The 22,601-nt window shown below is 44.0% G+C and overlaps 1 protein-coding gene across 4 annotated transcripts in view; it reads left to right on the plus strand.

Annotated features, from left to right (window-relative positions):
* LOC136588073 (zinc finger protein 585A-like) overlaps positions 1-20,818 on the plus strand; it is a 52,352-nt gene extending 31,534 nt beyond the window's left edge. For all 4 annotated transcript variants that reach the window (XM_066586988.1, XM_066586986.1, XM_066586985.1 and 1 more), the window contains 2 exons: positions 14,057-14,170; positions 17,262-20,818. In XM_066586988.1, coding sequence (XP_066443085.1) covers positions 14,057-14,170; positions 17,262-20,701 — 3,554 coding nt within the window. In that variant the 3' untranslated portion in view covers positions 20,702-20,818. The remainder of the gene's footprint in view (positions 1-14,056; positions 14,171-17,261) is intronic.
* Positions 20,819-22,601: the final 1,783 nt, after the last annotated feature.

A 22,601-nucleotide genomic window follows, 5' to 3' on the forward strand; every position in this document is an offset into this window, starting at 1 on the left:
CGCATTAACATCATGTATTTTTGCTAGCCATTAAAAGGTATCATATACACAGGATTACTTGGTTTCTCTTGCTGGGTACAATCACATTTTACTTCTTTCTGTCTGAAACTCTTGTTCTGTTTCTCCTCAGGTGATCCTGTGATCTTAATTTGACTAGCTGTGATTTACTTGGGTTTATGTATTAGTCAATTTAGTCAGTTTGTCACTCAGCATAACTCTTGTGGTGATATTACTTGGAGTGTATCACACATGCTCTTCAGGGGGGCCGGAATATGTGCAAGCAAATGTTTTTTGTTGGATTTGAACTCCCCATGGCTGCACACACAGCTGGTACCACCCCAATCAACACTAATTCTTGAAGGACCACATCCAGGAGACTGGTACAGTGCATGCTCAACATTTCCTACAGTGTTCCTCATCCCCAGGTCTTGTTTCTTCAGGAAACTTGCTAAAACTGGTGTACTAGGCCTATGGTCCTGGTCGGCACGCTGGCAAGCTTGAATCGTCAGATACCCCATTTATGCACAGGAAGGATGCGGAGGAGTGTCAGTCTGCTATTAGGTGCATCCAGCAAAAACATAAACATTTCTAATCAAATGCAACACATGGAGTGTTTTATCTACATGTAGACAACCCTGAGAACCTTAGATGCTATATGAATATTTTACATATCAGGGCGCTGTAGGTCACAAATCCCTCAATGACAAACGGATTGGATTTAATTACACCTGTGACATCCTTCTAGATAGACTCCACCTCCTGTGGACTCTGCATTACTCTACAAACATTGTGTGTATATAAGATCTACTGAGAGAAGCATGAAATCTCATAACCTATTGATCCAATTATCTTGGTGTGTTGTAAGACGCCAAATTAACATATTTTCAGACGTATTCCAGCAGTCTGTTATCATGCAAGACGACTTGTACTTTTAATTACACAATTTATTATATCAAAGAATGCAAAACATTTAGACACATTTTTGTGGGGGTGGGGAAAGCAAACTCAACCATTGGTTCTTGGGTGTCATTTTTATTAGTCTCTGTGTGGTAAACATGGCATGTTTATTGTGTAAGTTGGTACAATTATGGCTGTACTAAATGTCTATAGAATTTTTGTTTTACTACCTTTTTAATAAATATCAAAAGCTGTTTTACAAAAAATGCTATTGCCATATTCAATTTGTGTTCACTGATAGAGCTATGTTGAGGGTTTGTCTTTTATGGGGGTGCAGGCTGCAGTTTTTTTGGAACTATTTTGATCACTTGTTATTCCACTTTTTGGTGTACTTTTTTTCTAATCTGTTGGAAAAAAATGTGTGTCGGTTTTAATTAGTAAAAAAAAATCTAGGTGTCAGATTCCCTTCAACCCCAGTAGATAATGGCATATATGTACATAATTGCTCATCAGGATGTATGGATAGGGCTCGGGAGTTGTGGCTGCTGTATAAATGACTGGTGCCTGCCATTTTTAAGAGCCAACACACATCTGCATTTAGAGGTAGCTCAGCATTGAAAGATTGCATTAACCCCTTAATGACACCGGATGTAGTTACGTCCTGTGATTCAGGATTTGTATAGAGGGGTATTGGGAGTCGATCCCACTCCATACTGTTAGAGCATTCTGCTGGGATCTGTTGTTCTACAGGGTTTCCCAGTAGCTCAGCTCCATAGGCGTGGTGAATTGGGCTGGTTGGGTGTGGATTTTTCCAGCCAGCCAATCCCCCAGGTCTGCTGCTCATATATACCAGCTCCTCTGCTGTGGCTGGTAGTCTGTCCTCTGTTTGTTCAGGGTTATGTTACTGCATGGAGCTTTCAGTATGTTCAGTGTGAACAGTGTTATGCTCCTGAGTGTCTGTGCATGTGGCCGGACATGAGGTGTGAGCGGGCATGTTCAGTGTGTGTTTTGATGTGGTCGGTGTCATGTTCCCATGTGTCTGTGCAGTTTGCCTTTTGTGCAGTGTGTCTTGCTGTGGATCCTTCATTATCAAGGACGAGGTAGGTCCCTAGGTTGTAGCGTGGGGTTTTCCTTTTCAGGATGATCGCACCGCATGCAGGCAGGTTTTACTGGGGTTAGTTGTCTCGTTAGTGTAGCGACCCGCGAGACGAGGACCCGCGAAGTGGGCACACAAGCTTAAGTATCTTGGCCAAAATACAAATGAATTCCTTAAATATTCTATAGTTATTCCATCTGGCGAGGTGTGCAGGTATGCAGGTGAGTGTTTTGTGCGCTCGGCAGTCTTTAGTTTATGCCTGTCCGCGAGTATGAAGTCCTATTCTGTCCTGTGGTTCCGTTTAGGTTTTCCTGAGTTCGCTGTTTGTCAAGTGTGAAGTCTGTTTCTACATGTCCGTATTCTATCTGAGTTCTTGAGTTCTGTCTATGCCATGCGGGTTCTGTCTGAATTTCTAAGTTTGGACGTTTGGAAGACATAACACATAAATGACGGATACTGGCAGATTCTGACAACTGACACCTACTAACAACAGCCACAATCAGCAGGTGTTAACCCTGTAAATGCACCCCACTTTTAAAAATATTAATTAGTACCATTGAAAAATACAACTCACCCCAGAAAAAAACAACAAGCGCAGACATCTATGTCAATGGATAAATAAAAGACTTACAATTTTTTCAAAGTGGGAAGGAGAGGGGTTAACAGCATGCCATGTTCTGCTTCATTGTTAAAGGGAATCTGTTGGTTTGAACACACTGTCCAAACTGCAGGCACCATGTTCTAGAGCCGAAGGAGCTGAGCAGACTGATATATAGATTTATGGGGAAAGATTAATTAGAACTTGTGTTGCATTCATTTAAACCTTTGCTCAGTCTGACCAAAGTGGTCCAGTGGGCGGAGTTATCATTGATTCGACAGCCTTTAATCTATGTACAGTCATACACAAATAGCTGTCAGTCACTTACAGGACCGCCCATTGGTCAGAATCAATAAAGGTTTAAATGAACCTTTCCCCATAAATCAATCTACTCGGCTCCTCCTGCTGCCTGCAATGGATGGGATGTTCATATTTCTATGTTAATGGGTATCAAAAACAATGTAAAGGGCTCAAGCTTAAGGAATGAAGGGAACCAATAGAATATTGATGTTCAGCAGTTATATTCACAGTATATTGCTTGTGATTGACAACCCTTTATAAGGGTCCTAATACACAGGAAAAAGGGCCTGACACTTGGCCGAGCGATGATTGCTCAGTGAACAGAGATTGAGCGGGCCAGAGATCGCTCCAGCCGACAGTCTCCATGCACAGAAAACAGGCAGTCCTTCGTAAATTAACAACAAACTGTTTACATGGCCTGATCGTCATTCAGTTTTATGCCTGCCTAAACTAAACAACAAAAGAATTATCGTTTGTCATTCAGTCGCTGGCGGCATGTACACTGAAAGATTAGTATTCAGATTCCTTGCAATTGCTAATTGTTGAAGGGCTTTAACTTGGAGACCTTTTCCACCACAGCTAACCCGAGGAAGGGGTCACACCACTTCATCAGCTCCAACATTGCAGTTGTTGTTTGTTGCTAACACTTTAGGCTGAAGTATGTGCATTTTATATCTGCAGATATATAGAGATATTCTCGTACACTAAGGTTAAAGGGGTTCTGACATGAATAATGTTTTTGTGCTTTAGCAGCCATTGTTCCCTGGTCTGCCTAATGGACACAGGGAACCCACGATTTAATGGCTGTTAAAGCATAAAAACATGATACTTACCTTGTCTCCTGTTGTTGTTGACATCGGGGGGGGGTCATCTCCCGGCAGGCACTGTTCTTCCTCTTCTTCCTCCACGAGCCGCGCTGCTCCGGGATCGCGTGCATGCGCAGTGGAGAGGTGCCCTCTGACAAGAGTCAGGACGGGCCGCGTCTCCATTGCGCACGCGCAGAATCTCGGAGTTCAGCCAGGACGGACGGGCCGCCCAGAGCAAGCACTGCTTGTGACGTGCTTGCTGTGGGCGGCCCGTCCGTTCACCTCGGAAGTGGCTGACGGACGGAGCAGAGCCGGAAGCAGTCATTTTGACCGCTCCTGCTCTGCTTCTACAAGCCACAGAAAAAGATGCCGACTGGAGGGGACATGCCTGGCGATCGGTCCTAGCCAGGCAAGGTGAGTAAAATATTTTTTTTTTAATGTCAGAACCCCTTTAAGATCATGGCCTGAGCATGACACTCTAACCATGTGCCATACAATGCTCCCTGTCTTAGGACCATCCTAATAGCCTAACCCTGGACATTGTTCTTTTAACCTATCCCTGAGATAAAGGTCAGGCGATCAAAACACAATAGATCGCCTGCCATCCCTCAAGACCCCTCCCAGTCAGTACCTGCACCCTGCTGGTGCCTTCTTCTCTTCAACTGTTGAATCCAACAAAGCTCTCCACAGCACCGCGCCACCCTACATTGCTTCTCTCAATTCAATCCACCACCCAGCCCTTGCCCTCCACTCCGCTAACAAAATCAGATTAAGTGCCCCTTTAACCCTAACCTCTCATTCTTGCCTCCAAGACATCTCCAGAGCAGGATCAGTCCTCTGGAATGTGCTACCCAAATCTATCCAGGCAATATGACTCAGAAAACTTTAAAAATACACCTCTTCAGGCATACCTTATCTCCTTAACAGAGATGAGCGAGCGTACTCGCTAAGGCAAACTACTCGAGTGAGTAGTGCCTTATGCGAGTACCTGCCCGCTCGTCTCTAAAGATTCGGGTGCCGGCGGGGGAGAGCGGTGAGTTGCGGGAGTGAGCAGTGGGGAGGAGAGAGTGAGAGAGAGATCTAACCTAATCAGATATTTCACTGCCCAAAGATCCAGCATCTTTGGCCAGAGACTGGAGTTATAGGGAGATAATTTACATATTCCGGAAGAGTGAAGAAACATTGTGAGCGGGAAGATTGCTGGGATTACCCGGGTCTAGCTGCCTGGAGGACATCGCCAGACCAGAGATTGGAGCTGCTGTACACTTATAGGTTATATATCTTCACTATAATTCTTAACTTTTAGAAGTTTGGAAGTGGACATTAACTGACAATATGGTAAAGGAGGGTAGCGATATGGTGAATTGCAACAAATGCTATATGTTTACAGACATGCCAGAGGAAAATCCAAACTTCACCTGCCAGAAATGCAAGCTTGTGTCTCTACTGGAGAAAAAGGTGCAAAGTCTTTAGGAGAGGAAAGCTACATTGAAACTCATTAAGGAAGATGGGGATTTCTTTGACAGAGCAGAAAAAAGTCTTCAAAATGTTGAAGGAAAAGAATTGTTCAGTGTACCTACAGAAGCAAAGGAATGGAAGCATATGACCCAAAGAAGCAGGAGGATCAGGAGTCAGCCAGCACCCGTACAGCTCAGGAACCGGTACCAGGTTCTCACACAGGAGAACAATGAAGAGGTACATCAAGAAATGCCTTTGCCTACAAAGTCCTTTTGGATGGAGAAAAAGAAGTGTTGTTGTTGTGAAGAAAAGGACAGTAGTGGTTATGGGAGATTCCCTATTAAGAGGAGCAAAGATGTCTGTCCGCATAGCTGACATAACTTCAGGAGGGGTTTGCTGTCTTCCAGGTGCATAAATCAAAGATGTGTCTGATAGGCTATCAAGACTCTGAAGAGTCCTTCAGAACACTACCCATTCATTCTAATACATGTAGGGATAAATGACACTGCAAAAAAGGACGTTGCATCTATCTGCAGGGACTTTGAAGACCTTGGAAAAAAGGTGAAGGAACCAGGAGCACAGGTAATCTTCTCATCCATCCTCCCAGTGGATGGCCATGAAATAAGAAGATTCTAGAACAGGATTCTAGAGGTGAACAACTGGCTACGTTGATGGTGCTGTCAACAAAGATTTGGATTTCTAGACCTTGAGTGAATTACCTATATGATAGGCTGCTTGTTAGAGACGGGTTGCACTTTACAAAAACAGGTAAGCATATATTTGGCAGGTGCCTTGCTACACTCATCAGAAGAGCTTTAAACTAGAACAATATGGGAAGGGAAGTAAAAGGTTAGGTAACAATATACAGCTAATTAATACATTTGAAAACATTGCTATTAGAAGTGAAAAGAAAGAACAAAGACCAAAAAATTCAAAAGGAAAGTAGAGGAGCAAGAGACACCAATCACAAACTAAAATGTTTCGACACAAATGCACAGAGCATGGGAAACAAACAAGGAGAATTGGAGCTCCTAAAACAGAAAGAGAAATATGTCATAGGCGAATACAGAAACCTGTTTGCATGATACACAAGATTGGAATACAAGACTTGAAGGGTACAACTTATTTATAAGAAATAGACCTAAAAAAAGAGGTGGAGGTGTTGTGTTGTATGCTAGTAAAACATTCATGTCCACAGAGATTCAAGCTTCAGAGAATGGCAGTTCTGTAGAAACTGTTTCGGTAAGAATAGAAGGAGAGAACAACAGAAAGGACACTATTGTAGGCATTTACTATAAGCCACCTTGACAAGCAGAGGATATGGATGAACTCTTTCTACATCAGATGGCCAAGCTCTCAAAAAAGCACGGCATAGTGATCATGGGAGAATTTACCGATCCAGTCATTCGTTGGGAATCTCGGGCAAAAGTAATAGGTCCAACAAATTCTTATCCGCTCTTGCTGACAACTTTATCTTCAAAGAGATAGAAGAGAAAACAAGGGGATCTGCTATCTTGGACCTAAGTTTTACCAATAGGAAGAAAATGGTTGAGGAAGTAAGGGTGGCTGGGACCTTAGGAGGCAGTGATCAAGCTATAGTTGCATTTTGGATAACAAGGGGAGGAAGCCCTGAAAAGATTGAGACCTCAAAGTTGGTTTTCAGAAAGGCGGATTTTAATGGACTCAGAAAGAGGGTAGGAAGAATCCAATGGCTGAATGTTCTTAAGGACAGAAATGTCCAAGAGTGTTGGGAAATATTGTGAAATGAGAATCTCAAAGCACAATCATTAACATTCCCTAATAGAAGGAAGATGGGAAGCATTTGAGACCAGGATGGATTAACACAGAACTTTTTAAAAAGGAACACACATGTTAAAAAAGAAGTAAAATATGTTAATCAAATAGAAATAGGGGGGAATATCTAAGGAATATAATGCGGACGGCAGTAACTGTAGGACAAGTGACAGAAAAGCTAAAGCTGATAATGAATTGAGGCATGCAGCAAAGGCTAAAAGCAATAAAAAGGATTTTATGGGTATATCAAAAGAAAAGTGAAAGATGCTATAGGATGTTTACAGGATGAAAATGATGTTGAGAAGGCTGAACTTTAAAATTCCTATTTTGTATCTGTTTTCTCTCAGAAAGTAGATGGAACATCAACTGATCTTCCCTGTGCTATTGGGGGAATAAAAGTATGCAGGACATCTGTAAGCAGAGAGGTGGTGACGGAACACTTAGCTAACTTAAATGAATTCAAGTCTCAAGGTCCAGATGAATTACATCCTAGCATACTGAAGGAAGCAGCAGAGGTAACTGCTGAACCAGTCGCCGGACTCTATGAAGATTCGTGGATTCCTGAGAAACTTGGGGAAGGGCAAATGTCTCGATCTTCAAAAAAAAGAAGGTGAACCCAGGAAACTACAGGCCTGTGAGCCTGACTTCTATACCGAGAAACATCTTTGAACAAATTATTAAACCGCATGTATGCAAGTACTTGGATGAGAATGGAGTAATTAACCAGAGCCAGCATGGGTTTGTAACAAACAAGTTATGCCAGACTAATCTAATTTCCTTCTATGACAGAATGACCGACTGGGTTGATCTGGAAAATGTGGTGGATATAGTATATCTTGACCTAAGTAAAGCATTTGACAAAGTATCTCATACCATACTTATTGAAAAAATGACCAAATATGGGATTGACAAGGCAACTGTTAGGTGGATTCACAACTGGCTGAGTGATTGTACTCAAAGAGTAGTCATACATGATGGCTGCACATCCAATTGGAAGACTGTCACAAGTGGGGGACCACAAGGCTCTGTCCTAAGCCCAGTGTTGTTCAACATTTTCATAAATGATCAGGAGGAGGGAATTGATGGGAAACTGATCAAATTTGCCTATGACACAAATGGACACAACAGGGAAAGACGTTGTTACTTTGCGGAAAGATTAGACCTTTGTTATGGAAAAACTGACCCTTATACTCCTGACTGACCACAAAGGTCAGCTGCTGTGACAGAACTCAAAAAGAATTCAGCGTTGTGTTGCAGTTGTGCTTCTCTGAGTTTGGCGACACCTCTATCATTTTTGACTCCAGGTGCTGATAATTTATTCTTCAACAATCTCCATTTCACACAGGCGTGATAGTCATTCAGGTAATGGAGGCGGAGTGCATTGGAGATCTCTGCCTGCTGCACGCTTCCATTCAGAGTAAACAAGCAGTCGTTCGAAGATCAGCGGCCTATTTACATGAGCTGATAGTTGGTTTAATTGCCTGCATAAAATGAATGATGAACGATAAGAAAAAGCCGTGTGTAGGCTGATTGATATAATTCAGTTTTGCTTCATTATAAAGGGTACAATGTTACTAGCGGGAGATTTTAATCTCGCCTTAGACCCCGGCATAAATATCTCCTGGGGTTCATCTCATCTAACTGGCGAGTTTTATACGTTATGAGAAGCGCGAAAATGCAACCCACTATTTGCAATAATAGCAGCATGTCTATCGCACAGCACACGGATGGGGTGTCCCTGTGCTGTGCGATGCAAGTCACGCTCGAGAATGTCAAGTATGACTTCCTGTCACCTGTGTGAATGCACCCTTAGTGTTGGGTTCTCACAGGGCGGAATCCCGCTCGAAAGTTTGTGGTTTTGCCGGGAAAGTGCAGCTTCAAAACCCGCGGCACTTAGCCACGGGTTTTGGAATGGCTTGGCCGCATGCTTTACTGTTGCGGCCACGCTGCTCTCTATGGGAAAAAAAATAGACATGCTGCAGCCGGGGAATCCACGCCGCAGCGCCGGCTTCTGCCGCGACGGATTGGCCGTCCCGCGTGGATGAGATTTTTGACAAATCTCCCCATCGCAGGCTCACCTCTCCTTTCCTCCCTGCTCGTTCTTTGCAATGGGAGGGGACAGAGCTAAGCACCAGCCCGTCCCGCCTCCTCCCATTGATGGCTATGGACTAGGGGTGGGGAGAGGGCTGGATCTTAGGAGCGGAGAGGTGAACCTGCACGGCAGGAGGAGAGCGGAGAGAGGGAGTTTAGCAGCCATGCTGCTAAACTCCCTTTCACCTACGGCCGCTGCCATGGGCTCCCAACATATTCCAGCCCAAAAGATAGTTCCAGGACTATCTTTTGGTCCCGACTAGAGATGAGCAAACGTACTCGGTAAGGGCGATTTCGCAATCGAGCACCGCGATTTTCGAGTACTTCACTACTCGGGCGAAAAGTACTCGGGTGCGCCGGGGGGCGGGGAGAGGCGTGGCGGCGCGGGGGGTAGCAGCGGGGAACAGGGGGGAGCCCTCTCTCCCTCTCCCCCCGCCCCCACTCCCCACTGCAACCCCCCGCGCCGCCACGGCGACCCCCGAATTTTTTCGCTCGAGTACGGAAGTACTCGAAAATCGCGGTATTTGGGCGAAAAAGGGGCGTGGCCGAGCACGTTCGCTCATCTCTAGTCCCGACGTAAAAATGACCAGCGTTATATTGGCTGGCCGGGAGCTTCTACGTCTCAGGAATACGGCCATGTAATCTGATGCATTGGAATCCAATGCATCAGATCACAGCGTATATTAGCCAGTTGTCAAAACGTCTGGCTGATGTACGCTCATGGGAAAGAAGACTTGAACAGTTTTTATTCTAAAAAATCAATCTAAACTGCTGTCCACTACCTAGAAGTCTCCCTTCCTTTTAATTTGCTGTCCATGACCTGTTGGCATTTGAAATCAGTCTATAGTAACAGAGCTAATTAGACGGGACACCAAGTGAAGGAGGGTGAAGCTGCATACGTATTCATTGAAGTCTATAGAGAGCAGATGGGCGCAGGGAGGAGAATCACATGCTGCCAGAGTAAAATGAAGCCTGCAGAGAATAATACTGATGTAAAATGCAGGATAGATAATGGCTAGAAATTTATTCCCCATTTGCACACATTGCAGCTTCTTCAAAAAAATCCTCTGAATGTGCAGATACACTTTAATGGTTTTATGTTCCTTTTTTACGCTTTCTTTCACCAGGATATACAACTTAAAGGGGTTGTCCCGCGCCGAAACGTTTTTTTTTTTTTTCAACCCCCCCCCCGTTCGGCGCGAGACAACCCCGATGCAGGGACATAAAAAAAAAACCGCTCAGCGCTTACCTTAATCCCCGCGCTCCGGTGACTTCTATACTTACCAGCTGAAGATGGCCGCCAGGATCCTCTTCCTCTGTGGACCGCAGCTCTTCTGTGCGGTCCATTGCCGATTCCAGCCTCCTGATTGGCTGGAATCGGCACGTGACGGGGCGGAGCTACACGGAGCCCCATTGAAGAAAGCAGAAGACCCGGACTGTGCAAGCGCGTCTAATTTGGCCATTCGACCATTTTAGACGGCGAAAATTAGGCGGGCTCCATGGAGACGAGGACGCCAGCAGCGGAGCAGGTAAGTGAAAAACTTTTTATAACTTCTGTATGGCTCATAATTAATGCACAATGTAGATTACAAAGTGCATTACTATGGTAATACAGAAGTGTATAGACCCACTTGCTGCCGCGGGACAACCCCTTTAAGATCTAGAAGTTATCTTCCTGATACATTTTGTGTTTGATACTTTCCACCATTTTTGTAGTCCATCTTTGGATCCGTTGTATTTTCTCATTGTCAGGTGGGATTACAATCTCCCTCTTTCTACTGGTTGTACCTCTAGCTGTGCAGCTTGACTTGGATTACTTGCTGCAGGCCATTGTGTTGACTCTGAAACTGTCAGAAATCAGTAGCATTGAATCCTGTTCTTCTGAAGTGCTGACTACAGAGAGCTAGCAGTACAATACTCAGAGGATTCCTCCTCCCCAACTGCATTATTTTACATTTGGGAAGGCTGAACTCCATTGTTCTGACCATTTGTGCAGTAAGGTTACAGACACCACCCTGTTACACACCTTTGTGTCTTTGGGAAACAGACAACCCTACTTTTTCCTTTGTCACCTACAACATTACAAAGTGAACCTTCTGGTACATCACTTGTAGCCAGTCCCTGTCCAGAATACTTACCATTAAAGGGGTGGTCTCGCGAAACCAAGTGGGGTTATACACTTCCGTATGGCCATATTAATGCACTTTGTAATATACATCGTGCATTAAATATGAGCCATACAGAAGTTATTCACTTACCTGCTCCGTTGCTAGCGTCCTCGTCTCCATGGTTCCGTCTAAATTCGCTGGCAGCTTGCTTTTTTAGACGCGCTTGCGCAGTCCGGTCTTCTCCTTCCAGCACGAGCCGCTTCAGTGTGCTCCCCGCTACAGCTCTTCTGCGCATGCGCAGACGAGCTGTCACTGCTCGGGAGCGCGCTGGAGCGGCCATTCTGTACCTTCCTCTGTTAGAGGAAGGTGCAGAAACTGGAGCTGCCGTCCTGAGAAGCCGCCCAGGTGTCCAGCTGTCCCAAGAAGCCGCCCAGGTAAGTGATGGGTCGGGGGTGATGTTCACTGACAGGTGAAGGCCCCGGAGCCCAGCGCTGGGTTCCGGAGCCTTCACCTGGGCTCCGGAACCTAGCGCTGGGATCCGCGGCCTTCACCTGGGCTCCGGGGCCTAGCGCTGGGCTCTGGGGCCTTCACCTGGGCTGAGGCTCTAGCGCTGAGGAGCCGGGAGCGTAGCGCTGGGGAGCCGGGAGCGTAGCGCTGGCGAGCCGGGGGCTAGCACCGGTTACCTGCTGCCTGGCGGTGGGTGACTGGTCGGCGGCTGCGGTGGGTCCGGTCGGCGGCTGCGGGGCGTCGTGTTGCCGTGGAGACACAGCTGGCAGCGTCTCGGGAGCGCGCACGTCGGGCTGCAGCGAGCGACGGGAAAAGAGCCGGCGGCCATCTTGGGGAAACTTTTATAAGTTGCTGAAACGCTGGAACGGTAAGTACAAACCAGCTAGAAATGCCATTTACAGGGGGGCTTAGTAATGTGTACTTAATGGGGGGGACTGGGCAAAAAAAAAAAATCACTGCTTCCTCGAGACATCTCCTTTAACCCCTTCATGCTGCAGTCCTTTGTCATTTTGTAATTTTCTATTTTTTTCCTCCCATCTTCAACTCCCAAAAAGCATAGCTTTTTTTTCTGGTTACGCAGCTACGTACTGTAAGTGCTCGTTCTTTGCAGGATGAGTTGTATTTTTCAACGGTACTACTTAACGTGCCATATAATGTGCTGGAGTACTTTTAAAACTTTGTAAGCAGGGAAAAATAGAATTAAAAATGCAATTGCGCCATTATTTTTTAAATTTTTTTGGGGGGGTTGGCTCATGATGAAGTAAAAATGACATGCTATCTTATTCTGCGGGTCAGTATGATTATGGCAATACCATTTTGCCTCCTTATAAAAGTCTCTTAGTCACCATCTTTTAATCCCTATAATTTTTCTATTTTTTTGTCAATTTGTTTGAGGACTTGTTTTCTGCGGGGTGACCTGTAGTTTTTATTAATACCACATTACTTTCTGATAATTTTTCGTTCAGTTTATTCTTAGATACAAGGTGACCAAAGAAGCACAATTCTGGCATTGCATATATTTCTTTTTTGATGGCGTTCATCGTACAGGATTAGTCATGTGATATTTTAAAAATCTTGATTTTTGTGGATGCAGTAATACCAATTTTTTTAATTTTTTTAGGAGGTGACTGGAAAAAGGGAGTTTTTTTTAAATTACATTTTTATATATATTTTTTAAATAAAAAAATCCTAACTCATTTTGATATTTTTCTCTAGTCCCCACATCAGCTTGAACTTTCCTTTGTTTGTTTGATCGCTCAAACAGTATACTGCAATACCATAGTATTGCATTATACTGTATTTCAACACATTTATATACTATATTTCAACAGGCAGTCTTTCAACAGATTTTTAAAGTGTGTCACAGGCCAACCTTGATAGACGATAATTCATGGCATCACTGGAATTCTTCAGAAGGCCTCAGGTTGCCATGACAACCAAATGGCAACTTGCGATCTCATTGTGAGGGTGTTGTTTGGAACCCCCAAATGCTGATCAGGGCATTTAAAGGGTTAACAGCTGTGATCAATGTGAACTCTGATATTGGCTATTGCTAGCAGGTGTTAGCTGTCAAAGATGGCTGACACTCGCCGTGTATGTAGCAGGCTCAACTTCCAAGCCTGTTTTATACATAGAAACCCGACATGTGCCATACATGTACAGCACGTGTTGGGACAGGGTTAACAACACTCAGATATACAACAAACTGCAAATCCACTGGACTCCTCATAGATTAAGTCTAATTCTCATAATTTACAAACTGTTTATGAGGAGCTGTATGAAATCTAGAACGTTGATATTTACAGCACCACTTTCATCCACCTAGTTACATAAATCAATGTCATTAGTTTGATATGATCTACCCTCAGTAAAGCCGTGTTGATTAGGGTCTTACAAGTTGTTGGTTTTTGGGTGATCTGCTATCTTCCTCTTTAGGAGAGTTTCCATTATTTAAAGAACTATAGATGTCAGACTAACTGGCCAGTAGTTCCTGGCTTCTTCTCTACTACCCTACTTATGGGTGGGTATAACATTGGCCATTCTCCAATCACCAGGAAGATCACCTGTTAAGGCCTTTTTACATGGGTCGATGCATGAGCGTGAACCTTTTGTGTTAGTTTGTACGATCATACAGTAATGTGATTATGCCCCAGAGAAACCAATAAATGATTGCCTGCTTACTCATCAGATGATTGTGGAGAACCAGCTTCAAGCAGTGATTTTTTTCTATTACTTTTACTTTTAGAGAATCCTGCACTGAGCAGGGGGTTGGACCCGATGACCCTGGAGGTCACTTCAAACTCTACCATTCTATGATTCTATGAATCCCAATAACATATATATGCTGTAAGTAAGCAGGAGGATATGAGCCAAGAATCATGGGAAAACATGTTTTTTCTAGGTTTGGACCACATGAAGCCTCCTATAGTATCCATTATTGAGCAGGGAGAGGAGCCGTATGTGACAGGCGCTCCGCAGTCGGTGCAGAAACTGCTTCCAGAAGATTCATCTTCAAGTGAGTAATGTTTCAAGAAATAAACTGTGCTCAAGTAAACAAAAGAATAAATACTACTGTTAGACCCTTTAAATATTAGCCAATTTAATTGGGGTCAAAAGGAAAAAATGTAATTGCCCAATTTTCCTGGGGTTTGGCTTTTATGGCGTTTATGTTGCTGTAAAAATGAAATGTTATCTTCATTCTGTGGCTCAGTGCGACTACAACAATATTATTTTCGGGTTTTTTTTTTTGTTTACTACTTAAAAATAAATAAATAAAAGTAAAAATGCTTTTTGCCACCATATTCCGAGCTCCATAAGGCCTCATGTCTACGGGCACGCTCGGATTCTGAGTGTGGAATCCCCCAGAGGATTCCACCCGTGCCCGCAGACATGGGGCAAAAAAGACATTTACTCATCTGTCCGGACGCGGTGCGAGTTTCTGTCGTGGCCGGAACTTCTTTCTTCTGCATGGCAGATGGGCTTTGAAGGGGAGCATGGGCACAGAAGACTATTATTACTTGGAGGGGGGCAGGGACATGGAGGACCACTCTTACTTGGAGGGGTCAGAGGACATGAGGAATAGGGGCACTATTAATGTTAGGCACAAACAGGACATTAATAGTTTGTGGGGACACAAAGGAGGGCAATACCTTATTGTGAGGCAGAAAGAAAGTATTATTTTCTTTTGGGAACAAAGGGGAATCATTACTTCCTGAATAACTGAGCTGAGCTGCTATATCTAGGCCTGCCATGTTACTGCAGATTGCCCAGCAAGCCATGCCTGTGATGTGGCGTGATAGATTGCCTGTTAGATTGTGGTATAATGTAATACTGCATCATTCCGCAGGAGAGATCAAACCATCGCAAGTTCATGTTCCCTGTGGGTACTAAAAATGTAGAAATCATTAAAAAAAAGTTTAGTTATTAATAAAAAAAATAAAAGGTAATACAAGTTAAAAAAAACTTGTACCATATATATATATATATATATATATATATATATAAAATCAAGGAATCTAAATAAAAGAAAATCCAAAAGCATATCAGCCCGATCTATCATAGTAACGCATTATTTACTCCACATGGTGAGCATCGTCAGAAAAACAAAATACTCAACATCAGAATTGTGCCTTTTTTTCCTCACCCTGTCTTTAACACCCTGTTCTCCAAAATAGAAACTGCAGGACATCCAGCAAAAAATGAGCCCTTACACAACTTTGTCGACTGAAATATAAAAAAACTGCTTTTTTTCCCCCCCATTTCAATCAACTAAAATTTTTTCAAAGTTTTCCAGTAAATCCGATACGTTACTTGGTACCATTAAAAAATAATAATAATAATCTTTATTTGTATAGCGCCAACTTATTCCGCAGCGCTTTCAACTCGTATAAAATACAACTCGTCCCACAAAAAACAAGCCCTCAGACATCTATGTTGATGGATAAATAGAAGAGTTTTGATTATTTTTAAAAGTGGGGAGGGAAAAACAAAAAAAGGGTCACGTCCTTAAGGGGTTAAGGTCCCGACACAGCATTTCAATTGGTTTTAGGTCTGGACTTTGGGCCATTGCAACACCATGATATTTCTCTTTTCCAGTCATTCTTATGTAGATCTGCTGGTGATCTTGGGATTATTGTCCTGATGCATGATCCAGTTTCGGTCAAGCTTTAGCTTTTGAATAGATGGCCTCAAATGTGACTCTAAAATAGTATACAGAGTTTGTGCTCAAATCTATGACCGTAAGGTTTACAGGTCCTGTGGCTGCAAAACAAGGCCAAATCATCGCCCCTCCAGCACTGTGGTTAACAGTTGGTTTGCGGCATTTTTGCTGATATGTTCTTTTCACCAAGCGTAGCGCTGGGCATTGTGGCTAACCATCTCCACTTTGGTCGTCTGTCCAGGGCACATAGTCCCGGAAGTCATGTGGTTTGTTCAGATGCAACTTTGCAAACTTTAAACGTGCTGCCATCTTTTTAGAATATATTTTTTCTCCTAACAACCCTGTCAGACTAGTCGAACTTCTTCAGTCTTCTTCTAATTGAACTGTCATGAACTTTTAACATGCTCTTGGGTTTTTTGCAATTTCCCCGAGCATTGCGCGGTCTGATGTGAATTTGCTGGGGCATCCACATCTGGGAAGATGCTCAAGTGTCTTGAATGTTTTCCCTTTGTGCAGAATGATGGACTCCAGATTGTTTGGAAATCTCCTGAGAACCCTTCCCAGATTGATGGATAGCAACAATTGCTTTCCTAAGAACATTGCTGATGTCCTCCCTTTTTGGTGTTGTGTATGCCTAAATACTTTATAGAGTTGGTCACATTTGTTGATGATCTCCTAATTAAGGGCATTTGATTCACAGCACCTAGCTGCTATTTACCTTATTAATTCCAATGGAAGCAGTAAACAGTGCAGAAAAGGAGACCATATGGACTGTATCCTTATCAGGGATATGTAGGTTTGACTCTTGAAAGCATAGAGGTTTTTTTTTTTATATATATATATATATATATATATATATATATAGCAGTTGCAGCTAATCTCAATGATCACCACAACTTGAGAGCCTTGTGGTGACTTCTCTAAAGGCATGATGTCTGCCCCGAGCAGATACTGAGGAGGATTCTTGGCAGCAGGGTGCAACTTGTAATGTCTTGTTGTTTATCTGAGGTTGTATTTACTTAATTTGAAGACTGATGTCCTGATTAGAGATGAGCGAGTAGTGCCTTAGCCGAGTATCTTCCCACTCGTCTCTAAAAATTCGGGGGCGGGGAGCGGCGGGGGAGAGCGGGGAGGAACGGAGGGGAGATCTCTCTCTCCCTCTCTCCCCCCCGCTTCCCCCCGATCCCCGCCGCAACTCACCTGTCACCAACTCCGGCCCTCAAATCTTTAGAGACAAACGGGGAGATACTTGGCCAAGGCACTACTCGCTCGAGTAATGTGCCTTAGCGAGTATACTCGCTCATCTCTAGTCCTGATATATAAAACCATGGAATTCAATGAGGGTGTAACTCAGCTTTTTTTCTGACTGTTTATTTATATTCAAAGATTTGACATGCTGAAGATAATGGAATTCACCATTCTGGTATATCTCTTATTATCTTTTCAGCTGGTGAGTCCATCACTAAGACCATTCCAAAGAGAAATTCCCCATGCTTTCCTCCCCTGGATTGGGTAAAAGAAGCCTCCATTAGCACTCCCAGAATTACAAGAAGCAAGGCATCAATTATTCCCATTAGAATAAAGTCGGAGGTACAAAATGGATTCCATTCTTTACATCTGCCTTCACATCAGTTCAGCCCATGGACCGAATATTCTACAGCTCATTACAACCAAAGAAACCACCAAGAATATAAACCTCTTGACCTGTCCATCATGAATACGGACCTTGTTAAACACGAGAACCTCATTCACAAAGCAAACATATTTGCTTGTTTTGATGATGTTAAAATGTTGACTTATGAATCTGAACTATTCAAATATGAGGGAATTCACAAAAAGCAGAAACAATTTGTATGTCCAGTGTGTGGAAACCTCTTTACTTCTAAGCTAGGTTTCATAAAACATCAGAAAGTCCACCAGGGTGAGAGTAACTTTTCTTGTGCCGAATGTGGAAAATCCTTTGTAAGTGCCTCAGACCTCATCATTCATAGGAAAACTCACACAGACAAGAAACCGTATGTATGTTCTGAATGTGGAAAGTGTTTTATTTCTATCCTTTACCTTAATAGACACATGAAAATTCATGAAAGTGATAAGCCATTCCCATGTTCGGACTGTGGAAAGTGTTTTAGCAGTGCTGGAAACCGTGTAGTGCACCAGAGAATCCACACAGGTGAGAAACCATTTGTATGTTCTCACTGCGGCAAATGCTTTTCCCAAAAAGCCAGTTACCTTGCACATCAACGAATTCACACGGGTGAGAAACCATTTGTGTGCTTCCATTGTGGAAAACGCTTTACTCAGAAAGCCAGCTGCATTGTGCACCAGAGAATCCACACGGGGGAGAAACCATTTGTTTGTTTTGAGTGCGGAAAATGTTTCGGCTCCAAGGTGTATCTGATGCGACACCGCGTGGTCCACACGGGGGAGAAGCCGTTCGCCTGTTCTCAGTGCGGGAAGTGTTTCACACAGAAGGCAAGCTACTTAGCACATCATAGAATTCACACGGGCGAAAAGCCCTTCATCTGTTCACACTGCGGGAAAGGGTTTTCCCAGAAGGCAAGTTGCATTGTGCACCAGCGGATTCACACGGGAGAAAAACCATTTGAATGTTCTGACTGTGAAAAATGTTTCAGCTCCAAAATCTATTTAGTCCGACACAGAATGATCCACACGGGCGAGAAGCCCTTCGCTTGTTTTGACTGTGGCAAGAGCTTTAGTCACAAAGCCAGCTACAATGCCCATCAGAGAATACACACTGAAGAGAAACCCTTTAAATGCATGCATTGTGGCAAATGTTTTACCCAGAAGGCAAGTTACATCACTCATCAGCGGGTTCACACTGGAGAAAAGCCATTTGTGTGCCCCCTCTGTGGTAAGTGCTTCACACAGAAAGCCAGTTACCTCACCCATCAGCGAATTCACACGGGGGAGAAGCCATTTATGTGCACGCTCTGTGGAAAGTGTTTTACACAAAAGGCAAGCTATTTAGCTCATGAGCGAATCCACACTGGGGAGAAGCCATTCATCTGCTCGCAATGTGGAAAATGTTTTGCCCAAAAGGCAAGTTGCATGGTCCACCAGCGAATTCACACAGGTGAGAAACCGTTTGTCTGTTCCCAGTGTGGCAAGTGTTTTGCTCAGAAAGCCAGCTGTATTGTGCACCAGAGAATCCACACAGGCGAGAAACCCTTTGCGTGTTTGGAGTGCGGAAAGTGCTTTAGTTCTAAAATCTATCTTGTTCGGCATCAGCTAATTCATAAAGGAGAGAAGCCGTTTCAGTGTACGGAGTGTGGCAAGCGCTTTACTCAGAAAGCAGGTTACATGGCTCACGTGCGAATTCACACAGATGAGAAACCTTTTAAGTGTGATGACTGCGGCAAATGTTTTGTCCAGAAAGCAAATTATCTTGCACATCAGAGAATCCACACGGGGTACAAACCCTTTGTGTGTAATGAATGCGGTAAATGTTTTTCACAAAAAGCTAGTTATATTACCCACCAGAGAATCCACACAGGGGAGAAACCATTTGTATGTGCTCAGTGCGGTAAGTGCTTCTCCCAAAAAGCCAGCTACCTCGCTCATGAAAGGATTCACACAGGGGAGAAGCCGTTTGTGTGCACTCAGTGTGGTAAGTGTTTTACACAGAAGGCGAGCTGTGTGGTGCATCAGAGAATTCACACCGGCGAAAAGCCCTTTGAGTGTTTGTCTTGCGGGAAGTGTTTCCGACTGAAAAAGAGTTTTGATGAGCATCAGAGAACACACACAGGAGAGAAACCGTTTCCTTGTTCGGACTGCGGCAAATGCTTTACCAATGCAGCAAACCGTATCATACATCAAAGAATCCACACTGGGGAGAAGCCCTACGCCTGCTCCGTGTGTGGGAAATGTTTTACGCAAAAAGCTAGCTACGTGTCGCATCAGAGGACCCACACTGGTGAAAAACCATTTGTTTGTTCTCAGTGTGGAAAATGCTTCACCAGTGCCTCGAACCTCATTGTCCATCGGCGCATCCACACCGACCAGAAGCCGTTTCTCTGTACAGAATGTGGAAAGTGTTTTACATCCAAGATCTACCTGGTCAGACACCAGATCATCCACACAGGACAGAAGCCTTTTGAGTGTTCAGACTGTGGCAAGCGGTTTACGCAGAAAGCAGGCTACATGGCACACCAGAGAATCCACACAGGAGAGAAGCCCTTTGTGTGCACGCACTGTGGGAAGTGTTTCACCCAAAAGGCCAGCTGCATTGTGCATCAGCGCATTCACACAGGAGAAAAACCCTTTGAGTGCTGTCAGTGTGGTAAGCGGTTTAGTTCTAAGGTCTATCTAGTACGGCACCAGCTGATTCACACGGACGTAAAACCCTTTAAGTGTTCAGAATGCGGCAAATGTTTTACTCAGAAGGCAAGTTATAATGCACATCAGAGAATTCACACAGATGAGAAACCCTTCAAATGCACCGACTGTGGAAAGTGCTTCACTCAGAAAGCTAGTTTTGTGGCCCATCAGAGAGTACACACAGGTGAAAAACCATTTGTGTGTACACACTGTGGCAAATGTTTTACTCAAAAGGCAAGTTGTGTTGTGCACCAGAGAATCCACACGGGGGAGAAACCGTTTGGTTGTTCTGAATGCGGAAAAAGTTTTAGTGCTAAAGTATATTTGGTGAGACATCAGTTAATTCATGCAGAGAAAAAGCCCTATAAGTGCTCCGAATGTGGGAAATGCTTCACACAGAAAGCACCATATGTGGCACACCAGAAACTTCACATAGATGAGAAGCCTTTTATATGTGCCGAGTGCGGGATGTGCTTCACTCATAAAGACACTTATGTTGCTCATCAGCAAGTCCATATAGATGGCAAACCTTTTGCATGTACTTGATCACTGCATGTACAAGGTATATAACCTCAATGTATGTTCCTTGTTCTTTTTAGCGATAGTTACCACCTATGTCACCTTTTGTAGTAGAACAGAGAAATAATCTAGAGAACTTTTACTGTAGGCCTTGTTCCTCTGGCGTGTTCAAGTATCTCGTGTTTATTTCTTTAAAATAAACTGAACTTTCAGCAATATAGCATGGGTCAGCATTGCTTTTAAATAGTCACTAACGTGTCCCCCAATGCGTGCTTGTATTATAGTTAGTGTGATAACTAGCAGCACTGCTATTTACTTGATTTACCTAAAATTAGGTTTTGTGCTGAAAACTCCCTCTGAAGTGCTGGCCACTAGAGTCTCCCTTCCCTCTAACTTATTGTCCACTGCCTATGGTGAAGTGTGTTACTGGAGACAGAAGAACAGGAAGCAGAAGGGGGGCAGTCATTCTGTTCATTACAGTCAATGAGTCCAGAGGGGAGGGGGGAGGAGGGAGAGACACTCAAAAGGCTTCCTGGAGAGATCAGATCTGAGAGATAATGCAAAAAGATTCAGTTGATTTTCTGTTTGAAGATCAAGGCTTCGAACTTCAGGAGCTACTTCTAGTGGCATAGGGTAGTTGAAGAAGCAAGGATTTCACAGCTTTTTTGCCTATTTTGGGAGAGGTACTACCGTGTTTCCCCAAAAATAAGGCAACCCTGAAATTTGCAGAAATCCCAAATATAAGGCACCCCCCCCCCCGATAGTAAGGCATAGTAAAGTGTGCAGGCAAGTCAAGAGGCCTGTCCCCTGCTGCCATCCCCGTTGTCTCCTACCTCCAGATGTATAGGTAGATCTGCAGACAGTCTGCTGTTATCCTGTCCCTGCTGTGCTGTACGAGTGTGCTGTTGTGAGCTCCCCTTGCTGGCTGGAAAAGTCCATACTGTACGTTCTGTTCCTGCTGTACATGTCTTCTGTGATGAGCTCCCCCTGGTGGCCGGAAGCTGCAATACCATCCCTGCTTACAAGTGGTACAGGAACTTCTGTCTGCAGACAGGTACGTTACTTTACAGCCCTTATTTTTTTATGGCTCTGTGTGTGAGTCAGGCAACCTGTGTGTGATTCTTAAGGCTGGGTTCTCACAGAGTGTATTTCCAGCGGAAATCTCGCAGTTTGGCCACAGCGATAAACAGCGAGATTTCCGCTGGGAAAGCGCTGCTTCAAAACCCACGGCACTCAGCCGCTTCTTTTAAAGCGACCTGGCTGCACGCTTTTCCGTTTCTGTGGCCGGTGAATCTGCACCACAACGCCGGCTTCTCCCAGCTTTGCCGTGACAGATTTGCTGTCCCATGTGGACGAGATTTCTGGAGAAATTTCGTCCACAAAGCTGGCCAATTGAGGGATTAGCGGCCACAGCCAGATTTGCTGCGGCAAAATAAGACACCCCCTGAAAATAAGACATAGCGCATATTTGGGAGCAAAAATTAATATAAGACGCGTCTTATTTTTGGGGAAACAGGGTACTTATCTATATATGCACAGTTTCTGTGGTAGGCAATCTTTTGAATGGGACTGTGTCACCTCCAATGAGCGCATAAGCTAATCTAATAGATGCACAGTAGGAGGGACGCTGAGTTTCAAGATGTAATTGTAATGCGCTTCCCACTGTGTGCAGGTATGTGGGTGCACAGGGGCACGGAGGATATGGAAGTATAAGGGCAGGCTCACACGAGCATAATTTTATCATGTATTACATGGTGAATGGAATTAATGAAAGTACATTGATTTTCATTGACCCATTTACACTTGCGTATGTTTATTGCGTACTAGCTTACCCGTCGCGCGTTGCTGCGAAGACAGACAGACATACATACATTCGTTTTTATATATCTAGATAACAATAATCACAGCGTAGCTTTCATGTTACCTC

Source organism: Eleutherodactylus coqui, chromosome 13 (genome assembly GCF_035609145.1).
Source record: "Eleutherodactylus coqui strain aEleCoq1 chromosome 13, aEleCoq1.hap1, whole genome shotgun sequence".
NCBI classification, from domain to species: domain Eukaryota; kingdom Metazoa; phylum Chordata; class Amphibia; order Anura; family Eleutherodactylidae; genus Eleutherodactylus; species Eleutherodactylus coqui.